At 44.9% G+C, this 15,929-nt stretch overlaps 1 protein-coding gene across 5 annotated transcripts in view; it reads right to left on the bottom strand.

Moving 5' to 3' along the window:
- The window catches only part of KIDINS220 (kinase D interacting substrate 220), a 204,143-nt gene that overhangs the window by 155,272 nt on the left and 32,942 nt on the right, over positions 1-15,929 (bottom strand). For all 5 annotated transcript variants that reach the window (XM_068280330.1, XM_068280331.1, XM_068280333.1 and 2 more), the window contains exons 3-8: positions 11,339-11,437; positions 9,288-9,386; positions 7,933-8,031; positions 5,968-6,069; positions 3,585-3,683; positions 1,695-1,892 (exon numbers count right to left, since the gene is read on the bottom strand). In XM_068280330.1, coding sequence (XP_068136431.1) covers positions 1,695-1,892; positions 3,585-3,683; positions 5,968-6,069; positions 7,933-8,031; positions 9,288-9,386; positions 11,339-11,437 — 696 coding nt within the window. The remainder of the gene's footprint in view (positions 1-1,694; positions 1,893-3,584; positions 3,684-5,967; positions 6,070-7,932; positions 8,032-9,287; positions 9,387-11,338; positions 11,438-15,929) is intronic.

Below are 15,929 nucleotides of genomic sequence, written 5' to 3'. Positions count from 1 at the left end.
CGGTCCTGTCAATCGCGCACCTCTGCACCCGCTGCAGGTCACTCGAGATCTGTGAGCTGGTCAGGAGCAGATTTCATTGGCTCCCGACACCGTGATCACTGTGAGCCAATCCCATTGCTTAAAGTTGATTAGCAGGGTCAGCAATCAATAAAATTGGCAAAGAGAGGGCAATGGGAGAGCGGCATGACCAGCAGGGTATATGCGGTGATTCGTCAGTAAACGCCGTTTTGTGGTACCAGCAGTGTCTGGTGCTACGCAAGGGGTTAAGTACATTGATGTGTATATTTTTCATACTGCACATCAAAAAAAGTTAAAACCATTTTACAAAATGTTAAAGGTTAACATTCATATAAGGCTCAGGCGATACGGCCTGGACCAACCAACTAGAGCGCTTTCAGCAATGCCGGATTCCAAAAATCAGTCCGTAGTAAAGAGATGAAGCTGGCACACCTTCCCATTCTGGGTGCTTGACGTAGTGACGTAATGTATGCCACATGCCTTGAGAAAGGGGGCCCCTGCGTGGCCCCCCGAAACAATTGTCGGATATTATGTGGAATATTGCACAATAAATGTGCATTGCATCATAATCAAAGACTGGTGTGCTGACGTATCCTATAGTTTTATGATCCCAAAAAAAAAAAAAAAAAAAAAAAAAAAAAAAAAAAAAAATCGATATGCTAATGCAAGTGAATGGAAGTGAGCCCACTGAAGCCATTGCAATTTGACCAAATCGCAGTACCCGCACCATTTTGCTTGCAATCATGATTCAAAGTTTCCAAAGTATAGGATTGCAAAATTGTTTTCCTTAAAATCGCTACCTTAGGCCACTTCCCTTTGTCCTAAGACTAAATTGCACTCCTGCTAGGTATCCTAAAACACACTGCCTCTATATATTTGTTGTATACTACCCCTCTTGTTTCACCCCCATTCCCTTTAGATTGTAAGCTCACAAGGGCAGGGCTCTCTCCCCCTTTTGTGTCTTGGAAATCATTAGACATTTTATTTATCATGTCACGTCTATCACTGTCATTACCACTTCTGTATTTTGTATTCTGCATTTTGTATCATTTTTGTATTTTGTCACTAATTATGTATCTTGTATACTGGTGTACACCATTGTCTGTATTATGTACCCCATGTTCATTTCTTACTTTGTACAACGCCACGGAATATCTTGGTGCTTTATAAATCAATAATAATAATACAAATAATAATAATTCAGTCGCTATTCATAGCAATTTCAAAGTGACTTTGCAGGGCTTGCAGCACCCAGAAATCCCCAGCTTACCCCAAATTCTTTGCAGGACTTGAAAATATGAATTGCTACTGGCAATCACTAGTACGGAAAAAAAATGCTAAAAAATAAAGAATTGTTGCTTAAATCTCTTTACAAAACGCTAGCAAAAATGCTGAGTGATTGTGACTACAACCGGCAATCTGTAGAGGGTCCCAGGCCTCAGTGCTTGAGAGCTGCAGTCGCTACTCAGCAGGCTACCCTTGAGTGTTACAGAGTCTTGTTTTCTAGCCAGGAATCAAAGCCTGGTCTGCACAAACCATAAGTTGTAAATGTAACAGTAGCAGAATACTGTGCTATGCCATCAACTGCAACAAAAACCTTGAATTAAGGATGACAAAGTGAACTATATGTTGGGGCAGCCAATAAATAATATCAAAAGAAACAGTGCTATACTCACCCGATCAGGGATATTGACATAGGTTCCGGCATCAAGCAGGTCCTGCACAATCTCAGTGTGTCCCTCCTTGGCAGCAATAGCCAGAGCAGTGTTCCCATCTTTGTCAGTCAAATTTACATTGGGGTTCCGTTTTAAGATCTCCTTTACAGTTTCTGTGAAGCCTCCTTTCACTGCCACAATCAGAGCAGTCATTGAGTTCTGAAATGCACAAATAACAAAAAACCCAGGATAGGCAAACATCAGTAACCATCCAAAGAAGTCATGAATTCTTGTAACACAGAGAAGAAGAAAAATATTCACTTTTGCGACCAGGTGCGTTGCTAGAGGCAGAGATAAGAGGCACAAGCCCCAAATCTTGGCAACAATGCCCGATCCTTCCACAGGACTAAATTTCCTTTGCGATCTCCTGATGCAAAGCGGCTGTGAAGCAAAGTGATTCCCTGCACACAGCAGGTCTATGAGTCTCGGGTGATGCAGACAGATATGTGTTGAAGCCATATTACGCAACACTTTGTCATGGTATGGCCCAAGGCTAGAGCAGGAGATTTGCTGTACTTTAGAAAATGGCTGCGAAAGGGCCAGGCTAAAGTTGAGTATCCTGTCTATTATTTACAGGTACTCATCATAGGAACCAGATATTTAGACTTCTGCTTAATTAGGTTTGTGAATGTGGGTGGGTAGGACTCGGTCCAATTAAGTTTTGGGGGGAAGGGGGCTCACATTTATATGATATACAGGGCTTCCCCTACTTACAGACAGGTTCTGCTCCGGGAAAATTAAAATTGTTTGTACTTTGGGTTCTTTTAAACATTGTGAAACATAATTAATTTGGACAACTCTGGATTTGGACATGTACAGCAGTATAAATGTTTTTTGGATTCCCTTCCTCCCCCCCCCCCCCCCCCCCCCCCCCCCCAACCTAACCTGATTCTGAAGTGTTTTATGTGGTCATTGTAATGTTCACACATATTCTACTATAAAAAAAAAATCTATGCTTACTGCCGCTGCCATCTTGCATGGTTTTAAAAGGTTGTCTGGAGTTGAAGGACAAATTTGATCTGCCACAATGCCTGACCCTAACGGTTAAGGAGAGTGAACATGGAAGACAAATGCTGAGGATCAGTTATACATCTTTATAGAGATGGTGACATAAGTAGGGATAAAGTTATTGCTGCTTAACAGAGGTGCAGCTAAAATGTCAAAACTGCTCTAGTCCATAAAAGTAACACAGGTCTGGGTGTGAAGTGGTTAAAAAAGAGAGAGAGCTTTACCCAAGGTTTTGCTGGACAAGCAGACTGTGAGAATTACCCATGTCTGTGAATATGTGGAACCAAGTATCTCATTTGTGTGAGGCGTTTGCATCCACTGGCTGTATGCGAGTTTGAGCTAAGGTCTCTATAAATGTTGCGCTTTGTCTCGCCAGCCTCCTAAACTCCTTATATCTCAGTAATCAGCCTATTACAGAGGGCGAACATTCTCGGTTGTATATGATTTGGTGAGTGCAGTACAAGGGCATTACGCTGGTGCCCTCTATGAGATTGGCCTTGCCACTGGCTGAGGGGATTACCCACGTCTGTGAATATATGGAGGGTACTACCACTTTCTGCTGCAAATGTCTGTATTACACCGCTGGGAGGTACACTTACATCTGGCTCCACCCATGACCAACTGTGACCATGCCCACTTTTTGTCACACTGCATTCTGTCAGCTTCTTGGTGCTCAGAGTTGTCCCGAATCTTCCAGAATTCTAGCAACGCCCCTGTTTGCAACAGTACTGAATGTCCCAGTTAGGAATCCAGATTGTATGCTTAGATTCCAGCTCTAGCCATTGTATCGTAATTCATTCATTCTAACTGCATCATAATAAGGAACAGACTGAAGAAACTTACAGCTCCCTCTTGGTCAACATCAGCTCCCATCTGCAGCAGAGACTTGACACTCTCCAAGTGCCCCCTCCTTGCAGCCCAGATGAGCGGAGTGGTTCCAAACTAGAGACAGAAACACGTATGCTAAAAACAGGCTTAGAAATTACACAGCAGCCATAGGGAACATATAGGTTTCATAGAGCTTAGAATATTTGCAACTGTTAACGAAACATCAACCTGCTTAGAGATAGTCTTAAGCTAAATACCCACCACAAAGACTGCGGAAGGTGGATCAGGGGATAAAGGAAAACAAACAATGTGACGATCTATTGTTCCCCGATCCATCTTATGCAATCGCGTACTGTGGGAACAAACGACAGTGTTAGTGTGGGGGTCAACGGCAATCGGAACGTCTGTCCACGATTTGGTTCAGTCATGACGGTCGTTCATAGCGTACGATTATCCTGCGTAATTGGTCACCGTAGAACATTATTTAACAAACTTTTGTTAAACGATGTTGCAGGATATCATGAAAAAACGTTCACACAAAATCGGTCGGGACAATCGCTTAGCAAGTATGAGCCTTTACAGCCTTTGCCATTCCAAAGCTTGTCTATTATTTTCTTTCTGATCTCCTCAGTCAACCTTCTCCTTTGCTTTCTCACAGTGCTCAGGGTGGGCCACAAACAGGAAAAAAGCAGAGAGACTACTTTTCTTCATAAACAGAGAGAATGATTGTATGATTGGCGACATGATGCCAATTAAGGAAAACTGCTAGTTTGAGAAACCACTATAATCCAATCATTTAGGATCTTTTCTAGGACTGCTGGATGATGTGTCTGGGACATTTTAGAGTATATTTTTCTCTTTTCTCACTTGCTTTACTTTAATCTATCACAGCATGCAGATATACACAAGTCCATAGTTTCACAATTGAATTCTCCTTTTCAGGAGGAATAAAGCACATTTCAATGAGTTGTAAAGTTGGCCATGCACACAGCTATTTTTTAGATTCACTCTCTCTGATCGAATCTAACAGCCATCTATGATGCAATGAGCTGTAATGATCATTATTTCAATTGATTTGACTGGCTCTGACTGACAGAAGAGTCGGGACCCAGTTCCCGAAGCTGCAGACAGCGGAGTTGGAGCGATCAGAGGGGATGGGGCTGGAGGAAGCCCCAAGTATGTATAAAACGTTTTCTTTTTATCAGCTCTGGTACACTTTAAAGTGAACCCAAGGTGAACCCCAGGTCAAAAACCACATACTTACCCAAGAAGCCTCTGTATGCTGTAGAGGCTTCCACTGTCGTCCTCACAACGCTCTGGAAGATTCGAGCCAAGCTCCTCTTCATGCGGGAGCATAACTTTGCCTGCACAGCAGCACGGAGCCACTTGTGCACATGCAGCTCTGGCTTACTGCATAGGCACGCCCATGCTCCCGCAGGCGCAGTACAGCTGCGCTTGTGCCTGAAGAAAAGAGCAGCTCCAATGTTCCTGCTGACAAGGCTTGGTCGGATTTCTTTAGGGGGTCTGTGAGCGGTAACGTAGGTCCAGAGGAAACCTCTACAGGATCCAGAGGCTTCCCTCTTCTTTAATGTGTTTAATGTGTTTTTTTACCCAAGGTTCGCTTTAAGTGCACTTTAAAGCGGTATCGTCACCATAAAAATCAAATTTCAACAGCAACTGGTCTGAGTGCATTAAGTGATAAAGATGCTAAGCCTGCATTCAAAAAACTTTCAAAACTTTTTCTGCTGTTATGATTTGGAGTTATCACATACTTAAGGAACACTGGCCCTTTAGTAGTTGTGCCAAAGAATTGCATGCTGGGGGTTCTTTTTATCTATAATGTATTCCTCCTCTTCCCTTTATTTCCCTGCCAGTTTCTTATCTGAAACCTAATCCCCTGCTCACTTGTGTTTACAAGCAAGGCTGAGGTGACTCAGCGATTGGAGGAGACAAGAAAAAAAGTAAAGGGCAGAAATGACATCACGAGTTAGCCTTAACTGTGGGCAAAAGACATGGCCCCCACCAGGAACAGAATTCTCGTAATTTACTATATAACATTCACTGAAATCAAACCGTGGACAGTATAATACATGTGTTATGTAAGTAGATCAAGTATTTATCTACTTATATATGTGGTTTTTTTTCCTGGCATTAGTATGGCTGATCGTACCGCTTTAAGAATACCAACAAAATCTGTTCATATCTGTATTACTTGTATTACTTATGTCACGTGACTTGCCACACTGATATATGATCAGAGAAAGTGATAAAAGAAGCAGCGGATCCTCAAGAGTAGGCGGGACAATTTTCAGCTTCCTATTTCATTTAAAAGCCAAGTTCATTCCATACAGAAAACTCCAAGCATGAGATAAGCCACCAGCGCAGGAACACAACACACCTTGTCAGAGCAGTTGGCCTTGGCTCCATACTGCAGCAGAATCTTCACTATATCCGAGTGGCCACGCCCGGATGCCCATATAATCGGGTACACGCTGTATTGCTGCGAGACAGAAGAAAACAAGGGATGAATATACACTGAAGATAATTATCTCATGAAGAAACACAATATACTTTCACAACCTCAAGAGCGGCACAGAAGCCACAAATAAGTAGGTATGCCTCCGCTCTATACTAACTGGTAATCTGTGGTTGTCTGCCTAGAGACTGGAGAGAAGTCCATCAAACTGTGCCAAAGTAAACTAAAGGTAGAAAAGAAAGTCACGCTACAAGAAACGAATAAAAGGGTAAGGGTCAGCTGACATACTGTATGTATGTTGTGCTGACATATGTGGTCCGCGCAATACAGTAAGTTTTTGATGCTCGCTCTGTTGCAGTTCAGGTGTAGATGTACACCATACTTTAAATTAATGGCAGCTATACACTGTATACGCAGAGCCATAAAAGACGTCAGGACGATGGTGCAGCACACAATGAAGTGGCTTCCAACATCCAAGTTGTGCGTTTGAAGCTGAAAGTAATCCCAGGCCAAAGCTCGAATTCAAAATAAGACCTTACCCTGAAGAGAGGGAAGCCTCAGGATCCCATTGAGGCTTCACTTGGTGGTCCAAAGCTGCTGAGCGCGGCGTCCTTCCACATCGGGGCCGTGCGGCGGCTCCTCCTCCTGCATTGTAGCCACGCCAGCCCATCCGCACATGCACAGGAGCACGCAGCTCCGGCTCACTGCGCATGCACGGCCTGATATGATTAGAGACAATGCTTTGTCACTAATCTTCAGGGGGCCACGCTCAGCAACAAGGGACATCAGAGCACTGAGGGAACCCTCCATAGGATCCGGAGGCTTCCCTCTCTTTAGGTAAGCATCTCATTTTATACCCAAGCTTCAGCTAGGGTACACTTTAAGAGGAAGAAATTAACTGTTTAGAAAAAGAAGAGGTTTCTAATGTTATTTTCAAAATTTGCAGAGAGCCTATGGAAATGGGTGTCGTTACCAAAGGCCAGCGGTAACAGCTAGTAATTTGGGTGCTGAAGGTTGGACATTATAGGTGAACTCCTGCGGGACTGCAGCTCTGGTTGGCTGCGGGTGGGGTTCAGGGCAAAAGACGTCGGGGGTTCGGCTACATTAGCTGTGGGGGTTAGCGTTAGGTATAGGTGGGGAAAGGTTAGTGTCAGGTGTAAATAAGTAAGGGTTAGAGTGAGACAGTGAGGGATAGTACAGTTTCTGTATAAATTACCAATAATTTTCTATAGGGGATTGGGGACAGTAGAACAATGGTAAAACCAATCACCGTCATGCTACTATCGCGCCCATTTCACCGGGCCCCCTTTTTAAATGTACACACCACTATCTACGCAATCTGTCCAGCAAGGTGAGAAGACTACATGAAAGTAAACAATGTTACTGAATTATTAATACAAACAAGGGAGATTAGATCAAGTAAATGTTAGTTCAGGTGTGCTTTAAAAAAGGACAATCCTAAAGACTATAGCCCTTGCTTCTGTCAAACATCCAGAAAAGGATCTGACTCCTGTCCTCCTGCAGAGTACATTATTTTCTACAGATATGAGACCTCAGGAAAGGAGTGTGATAGGAATACCAAGTTTCATCTCAGATGGTGCTACAGGTGAAATACTGCATGCCGTAACAGCTTCCTGAGAAATGGGGGAGTGTGAACCAACAGGGAATGCATCATTTAAAAAGGCAAAGGATAGGTTTTCAAGTGTGGAAAATCCCAATATGATCTCAAAAGAATAATCCACTTGGACCAAAATATTGTTTTGTACATGTATCATATGAAGGATGGAAGGGATTCAGAAACAAGAAGAAAAACTGCAACTCCTGACATTTTTATTTTCCATACAAACCGTCATGACTTGCTGTGTGAGAAGATGAAAGGTCACTTACCAAGCCAGTAATGTTTGGGTTTGCCCCTTTAGAAAGCAGAAGCTCCACTATGTCCAGGTGCCCTTTGTACGAGGCCCAGATAAGGGCAGTCCATCCTCCCTGTACGATGCAAAACAGGAAGTGAACAATAATATGATAGTCATGTGATCACAGATAAAGCAGCTGCCCCTCACTTTCCATTCAGCCTGAGGCAAATACAGCTGCTGTCAGATGCAGACTGTTTAACTGTCCATGCACACTTACCGTAAGAGCTGTTCTAGCCACTAGTCCACTAGCAACTGCGACTATACTTCAATACCCTGTACTGGAGTTGCCAGAGACAGCAACTCAGTCCCGTGTGACTTAGCCCTAAGCTAGCCATGCACTGTGCCTTTTTTTTAAATACAATAAAAGTACTGAATCTAATGCTGGGCATACACAGACAGGAGGGAGGCTTATCAATCAAGCCTCGTGGCTCGATTGATAAGATCCAACCTGTCCAATACCCCGCCGGATCGATAGTGCGCTCGATACCGGCAGGGAGAACAATGAGCAGAAACAAGCAGCTAATTAGCCGACGAGCGCGAGCGGGGATGCGCCGGCATCGAGCCGCTGGCTCGATCCGCGCATAAAACGTGCCGTGTATGCCCGGCATTATACATATACTTGCTCTCGCTCACATTTATATTGACAAATACCACTCTGCATGAAAGACTTTAAAGGAATACTGTAGGGGGTCGGGGGAAAATAAGCTGAACTTACCCGGGGCTTCTAATGGTCCCCCGCAGACATCCTGTGTTGGCGCAGCCTCTCACCTATGCATCGGCCCCGCCTCCCGTTCACTTCTGGAATTTCAGACTTAAAGTCAGAAAACCACTGTGCCTGCGTTGCCGTGTCCTCGCTGCCGCTGATGTCACCAGAAGCGTACTGCGCAGGCCCAGTATGGTCTGTGCCTGCGCAGTACGCTCCTGGTGACATCAGCGAAAGAGAGGACACGGGCGTGCAGGCGCAGTGGTTTTCTGAAGTCTGAAATTCCAGAAGTGAACCGGAGGTGGGGCCGGAGCATCGGTGAGAGGCTGTGCGGGCACAGGATGTCTGCGGGGGACCATTAGAAGTCCCGGGTAACTTCAACTCATTTTCCCCCTGACCCCCCTACAGTATTCCTTTAATTGGGAGAAGTAGTCATCTGTGCCTCATATCCTGCAAGACTCTTCACCTCATCTGTTTTATAAAAACAACCTAGAGGCACGTTTCTGTCACAGCAGTCAAAGGACAGCTTGCAGGTTCTCATACGTCCTGTTATTTACATACATGGCTAAGCAGTAATCACAGAATACACCCTCCCCACAGAATTCCTATAGCACAACCCAACATACCATATCACGATGCTCCAGGTTGGCATTGTTGTCCAGAAGCTCCCTGATGATGTCAATATGGCCCTCTTTGGCAGCAGAAATGAGAGCAGTCCAGTTATCCTAGGAGGGGAGACCCAGGATTAGTACACAAGACCATAACTCAGTTACTGTTCGAGTACTATGAACACCTACCAGATAGTCATGCCAGGTGGACATGGAGCTAGAGTGCTATGCGTAGTTCTTCTCTGAAGATGTATAAAGGACTGAGGTGCTGAGTGTGCCGGCAGGTATTCAGCTAATGACAGTATACACCCACAGTGAAATTACAGGATATGAATAAGTGTATGTTCAGGAGACGAGGTATCATGCTGCTTCTACCCGGCCAAAGAAAAATCTCTACAAGTGCCAAAGCTGCCCTCATTCTGTGTGAGAACGCAAACCAGGATTCAGTCCTGTAACCTGCTATACAAGATCCAAGCAGCAAACTGTGCCCACATGGCTGATAAAAATGATGATTTGGTAAAAAGTCAACAAACCAAGGCTACATGGAACGTAATGTACTATGGTCCATTCTTCTAATCAGGTTTAAAAGCAAGTCCTTAATAAGGGGAAGCTTACTGTAATATTTCCCATTAAACTGAAGTTCCACCTGGTTTTGGAACTGGAGATGATTGTACACAGTCCACGCTTTGCCCCCCTCCCCCCCATATCCCCCCCAAAAAGAAAAAAAAAAGCCAAGTCCTTTGATAACTGGTGAATATCCACTGGTATTGCTCTTGTGAGTAAGCACCAACCCAACTTATCCATTGGAGGGTGCCAGGTTGTTGGAAATGCTAACAAACCTCCTTCTGTTAAAGTTCCCCTGGGAAAAAAATGAAGCCCATGGTAGGTTAGATTACCTCTCACTTAGTATCTGGCGCTACTCATTGTTTTTGGGATTCTCTGAATGTGTCAGGATCATCAAGTCACATGCTAAAACCAGGCAGATGACCCTAGCAGTGGTGCGTGACTCAGAGCTGCACAGGGGCAAGTTCCACACCGCATCAAGTGCTTCTTTCACTGCCAGCAAAGGAGAAAAGTCGGAGCACCAGCTCATGCACATAGGGATTTATAGGTGGTCACATAGGCAAACAGACATCCCAGTAAAGTATAGAGAGAGATGCTGGCTTTACAGCAGTTTCACAGCAACTTCCGCTTCTTCAGAGAGGGTTTCACTGCAAAGCCGCAGTTTGAAACTCATGCCTGTGCAGTTTGGAATTGCTCTGGGCCTCTTGGAGGAACCCGAGGGCAACGAGCAGCAACAGGACAGTGAGAGGTGATCTAGCCCACCATGGGCTTCAATCAGTATCCCAGTTCAGTGGTACTTTAATGACTATGGGGCTTGTTTTCACTACCATTTGACTATTGGGCTTTTGGCATTGTACCCATAGGAAAGATGTAGAGAGAACTAACATTTTTTGCAAGGTTAAAGTAGGACTCATCATATTGGGGACACTTTGGTGCAGTCAGTGAGCTTTAAGGACAAGCGAGGCCCCCTTACCTGGGGCTTCTTCCATCCCCTAGAAGTCACGTGTTTCCCTCACCGCTGATCCAGACTTCTCCTGTCTTCCGTTGGCAGCCTCTATAATATCACTGACCCCTGAGGTGTCGACATCTTCAGGGCATGTGTGAAGGAGCCCGCATCATGGGGAACATATATTGAAGCGCAGTACATGTTGCATACTGTTATAGTGTGGGGCCTCTCTATATAGATGTGCCCCCAGGTTGGCTAGAAAAAGCTGAATACCTGATGCATATGAGGTTAGTTTCAGCAGATAGAACCTAGCACTCAGCTGCACCTGGCAGAAGCCAAGATGTGGTCCATTGGTCCATGTTTCAAAGGTTTTATTTTTAATTTAAGACAAGGGCTTGAAGTAGGGAAACCCATATCCAATATCTGTCTATCTGTCTTACTGCAGAGCATAATTTTCCCTCTTTGTACTTTGTGATGTCAATTTGAAATAATTGAAGGCTTAACACAACAGCATAACCTCTGCCAGGATGTGATACAGGAACCTGCTCTGGACACCTACCACATCCTCCAGGTTGACGTTTGCCCTCTTCCTCAGAAGCTCCTGAACCACTTCCAAGTTGCCTTGTTCTGCTGCAATCATCAGAGCTGTCTGCCCATTCTGAAAGGTAAAGAATACATGCAGATTGTATTGTTTGATTGTAACGGTTTAACAATAGCTTTACTAATACACACACTTCATCTTGTGAGCACAAATTATCTGACCACACCCACTTCTCTTTTGAGTCCCCATCTGCAGCATTACATCTAATCAGTCTCATCTCCCTCTCCCTGCTTACTGTGTTAAGAGCACTTCACCATTATCACACTCAAGTTAGTGTGTTTAAAAAAATAAATGTGAAAATGGTACTATAGCTGCAGTGCTGGGCACAAAGTTAACTTTCAACAGAGGAAGAAGGTGGGTTAGATAAAGTGAACTGCTCTATGCTAAAGAAGGAACTCTTATTTTGCTGTCAAGACGAGCTACAGTTAAATTAAAAAAGCGGCCTACAAAGCTGGCCGGTCGCAGCCAGTCAGCGGCTACTGTGCATATGCAACCAAAGCTGGCTGGCCACCGCCAGTCGTTGCTGACTGCGCATGCGTGGCCCCAATCTGCACGCACCCTGTCCGTGCTTCCGACGCAGGGAGCATTTTGTTATGACTGTTATTAGGCAGGATCCCCCCTCCAAATAGCTAGTGATGCTTATTAGGCATCATACCCTCCCCCCCCCCCCCTCCAAGTAGCTAGTGATGCTCCTTGGGCAGAATTTCCCTTTTTTCAAGTAGCTAGTGATGTTTATTAGGCCACATTAACTTAAGTAGCCAGTGAATCCCATTGGGCAGCATCTGCCCTCCAAGTGGTCACTGACCCACCCATTGTAGATCGATATGCAGTTGCATTGTCTAATGGCAATGCACAAAGGATGGGGATGCATGCTGAGGCATCCCTGGGAGGTGCTCAAGGTGCACTAAGTTGCCGCGGCACCCAGTTTGAGAATTGCCCTAATCTTTGCTTTTTCATGAGACAAGTTAGCTGTAATGCTGGGCATACATTGCTCGATTTTGCCGCTCGATCAATTCCCCACTCGATTCCGCAGGCGATTCTCTTATCTTCCGCTCGCTTTTCTTATCTTTTTTCCCGTTGTCCTCAAGGCAGAATCGAGCGGCGAAATGATCGGGCGGGAGATCGGACATGTCGGAAATGATCTATCGAGCCATCTAAATGGCTCAGAATCGAGCCATGTATTCCCAGCATAAGGGCCTAAACAAACAGTCGCTCAAGGACATCTCACTAAATGCTTTTCTGCAAGTGAGCAGAGAAGCAGAGAAGGGGTTGGCATTGGTTGTAGATGTTCGGTTGTCGTGTTTTGAGCCCTCTAGGGGAACACGGAAGCATTGAAGCTAGGTGATCCTGGACACAGCGTCTACTGTCCATGACCAGACAACTAGATCAGGAGTGGCATTTACGTGGACGAGAAAAGCTGGTACTGACTGATAAAGATGTGAAGTTTCTCTTGTATCTATGGTGGACATTTTGTTTGCTAAAATGAGGAGATTCAGCCATGTTGAATGAAGTCTCTGTATTGCTAAAAGTCTGTACACACGCCGGACTGGAGGCAACGACGGGTCCATCGTCACCTCCCGCTGGGTGGGCGTTCCAGCGACAGTCCGGCGTGTGTACAGTCTGTCTGCAGACTGATACGGCTGTTTCTGAGCGATCCGCCCGGCGGATTGCTCAGAAACAGTCGTATCAGTCTGCCGACAGAATGTACACACGCCGGACTGTCGCTGGAACGCCCACCCAGCGGGAGGGGACGACGGATCCATCGTTGCCTCCAGTCCGGCGTGTGTATGGACCTTTACACTGACCATTATATTTACCCTAATAACACAGACTGGAATGTCAAGTGAATTGCCTATTGTCTAACCTCAGGGCGTCCAGTTCAGATAAACAGACTAGTTTCATGATTGTTTACCGAACATGAGACCATAATAGTTGTGGTAGATAGAGATGTGGCGAACTGTTCGCCCGGCGAACATCTCTGGAGCTCTTACTACTGACCCGGAGTAGTACGCCTGCGCTGCCCGGCGGAACGCGTCCTAGATCGCGCTCCTGTTGCCGGGCACTCTCTGCGCATGCGCAGAAAGTGCCCGGCAAGAGGAGCTCGATCTAGAACGCGCTCCGTCGGGTAGCACAGGCGTACTACTCCGGGTCAGTGCGACCCGGAAGTAGTAAGAGCCCCAGGGATTTGGATATGTTCGCCACATCTCTAGTGGTAGACAGTTAATGGTGCTTATTTTAGGACAGATGTATCCCATGCTCCTCTTTCAGTAGTCATACATAGTTCCTCAATAAATCACCTGGGGGCGGGGGGGGGATTTTCATTTACATATGAGAGGAGAATTCCAGGAATATGGACTTAACTGTTTCATGTCTGCACTAATTATTGATCTGTGGCTGGTTTTTGTAATAATTACAAATATCGTGGCCAGCCCCAGGGAGTGTATGTTTTGCATATTTGTAACCCTATAAAATCAGCTGTGTGCTAACCTTCTATAGCATTACTCTGATGATGCCTGTATCAATGGCCCTTGATGCATAAATAAAGTGTTGTCAATTTGAAGAGGTGTGTCCGAGTCTTAACTGTCCTTCACAACTTGGACATGACATTTAAAAAAAACGCTGTCCGAGCACTTCAGCGAGCAACTTCCGTGTGAACCAGGCCTAAGTTTCTGCCAACTTCATAAAGTGTTTGCATGCATTTCTCATTCAGCAATTACCACTTTCCTGATAGATTGATTGCGTAGCATACCTACTGAACACTGTAACCAATTAGCTGCAAGCTTTCTTTTGTATTTAAACCTATACAAGGTAGCCTGCCTGCCTGACAGATTATGGCTGCTTGAGGATCCAGGATTTCTCACGTTTATGCCCTTCGCTGGAACTCCCTCGCAGAATCAGACACTCCACATCTATGGTAATGTTGAAGTGTAACCTAAATGTGGCGTTGCTTTGATCTAGTGTTTGCCTAAACATGTCTGTAAAATATTTCTCCATAGGTTGCCCTGGAATATATTTGCAGACTATAAATGTTGTCAATGCAACCTATTTCCTATTGAACTAATGCCACCTAGTGGCTAAAACACCTACTTGTTGAGATTTTTTGAGAGAGAAGTACTGTGTATTGCCCTATGTACCTGGAGGGCATGTGAAACATATACACGTTTCTGTATAATAAGATTCCCATATCTGCTGGGTTCCAGGGTGTAGCCCTGCCACCTTGCAGAAAAACCTCTGCCTCTGCCTCTACCTTTTCTTTATCTGATATAGAAAAGGTCAGGGTCATTTTCTGCAAGGGGGCAGATCTATGCACCAAAACCCAGCAGATACGGGGTTCCAGTAATTATCAGACATGTATTGGGGCACTCTACCTTTAAAGCAATGTATACCTCTGTTGTTTTTTGTTGATTATGTACACCAGAGATGCATTTTGACTAAACCTAGGATATTGCTGTAGAGTAGCTATTAAAAGGGACCCTGAGCACTAATTACAAATGAAATTGTGACTTACCTGGGGTCTCCTCCAGCCCCCCGTAAGCCGTAAGGTACCACAAGGTCTCCTGGCTCCTCTCCCAGTCCCGGCTGCTGGCTCAGTTATGGTACGACTTTTGCCTGAAATTGTCAGGGCAGTTTCCTGCTTTGCCGATATGCGTTATCACGCCGGCCGGCTAAGCGTCATCACCGTGGCCGGCATGAGAGTCCTGCGCATGCGTGCTTACGCATATTGGGAAAGCAGGAAGCAGCCCTGACAATTTCAGGTCGAAGTCGTACAGTAACAGAGCCGACAGCTGGGCCCGGGAGAGGAGCCAGGAAGATGCCGGGGAACCTTGCAGCCTACAGTGGGCTGGAGGAAGTCACAGGTAATTCACAATTTCATTTTAAATGAGTGCTCAGGGTCCTTTTAAAAAGAAATGAAAACTACCGTAGTTCTTGGTAAGAGTATTTGTAGAAGATGCAGTCAGGAACAAAGAACACCTAGGCAATATAACTGTGGGCACATGCAAGTGATGTGCAGGTACTCTGCAGGGGAATGAGGAGATTCTTCCTCTATTACACATTCCTCATGCACAATCTGAACCAGGTTTATGGGTGATAGACAACACCTCTGTGATCAATGTGCACAACATTCTCAGTGGATTCACAACAGTTCTGCATGGAGTGCATATGTATAGTACTACTGCGTAACTTAATTTCACCAAAACCAATTTTAAAACACTTATTAAATTAATGGATCTCATGAGCAAAGGGAATGCATACATTTACCTACAAAATTTTTTTGTTTCACTAGTTTTTATTTTAGCATAGATAAAAGTCAAACAGATCTTTATACATATAGATATTAAAGCAGGTACAAACAGTATATAATTTGTCAATTATCATAGACAAGGAATTATGTAGCGTCCCAATAATACTATCCGGACTTAGCTTTATTGGATTGTAGTGATGAAGAGGGTAGAACAGAGTACTTTTAACAGCCAGTGTACTTCAGTTTGGGGTATCTTTCCTCTTGCTTTCAATTTAGCCAATTTTAAGTGAGCGTGAGAGGGTTATA

The sequence above is a fragment of the Hyperolius riggenbachi genome, chromosome 4 (assembly GCF_040937935.1).
Source record: "Hyperolius riggenbachi isolate aHypRig1 chromosome 4, aHypRig1.pri, whole genome shotgun sequence".
Taxonomy (NCBI): domain Eukaryota; kingdom Metazoa; phylum Chordata; class Amphibia; order Anura; family Hyperoliidae; genus Hyperolius; species Hyperolius riggenbachi.
This window is presented reverse-complemented; position numbering and strand designations above follow the sequence as displayed.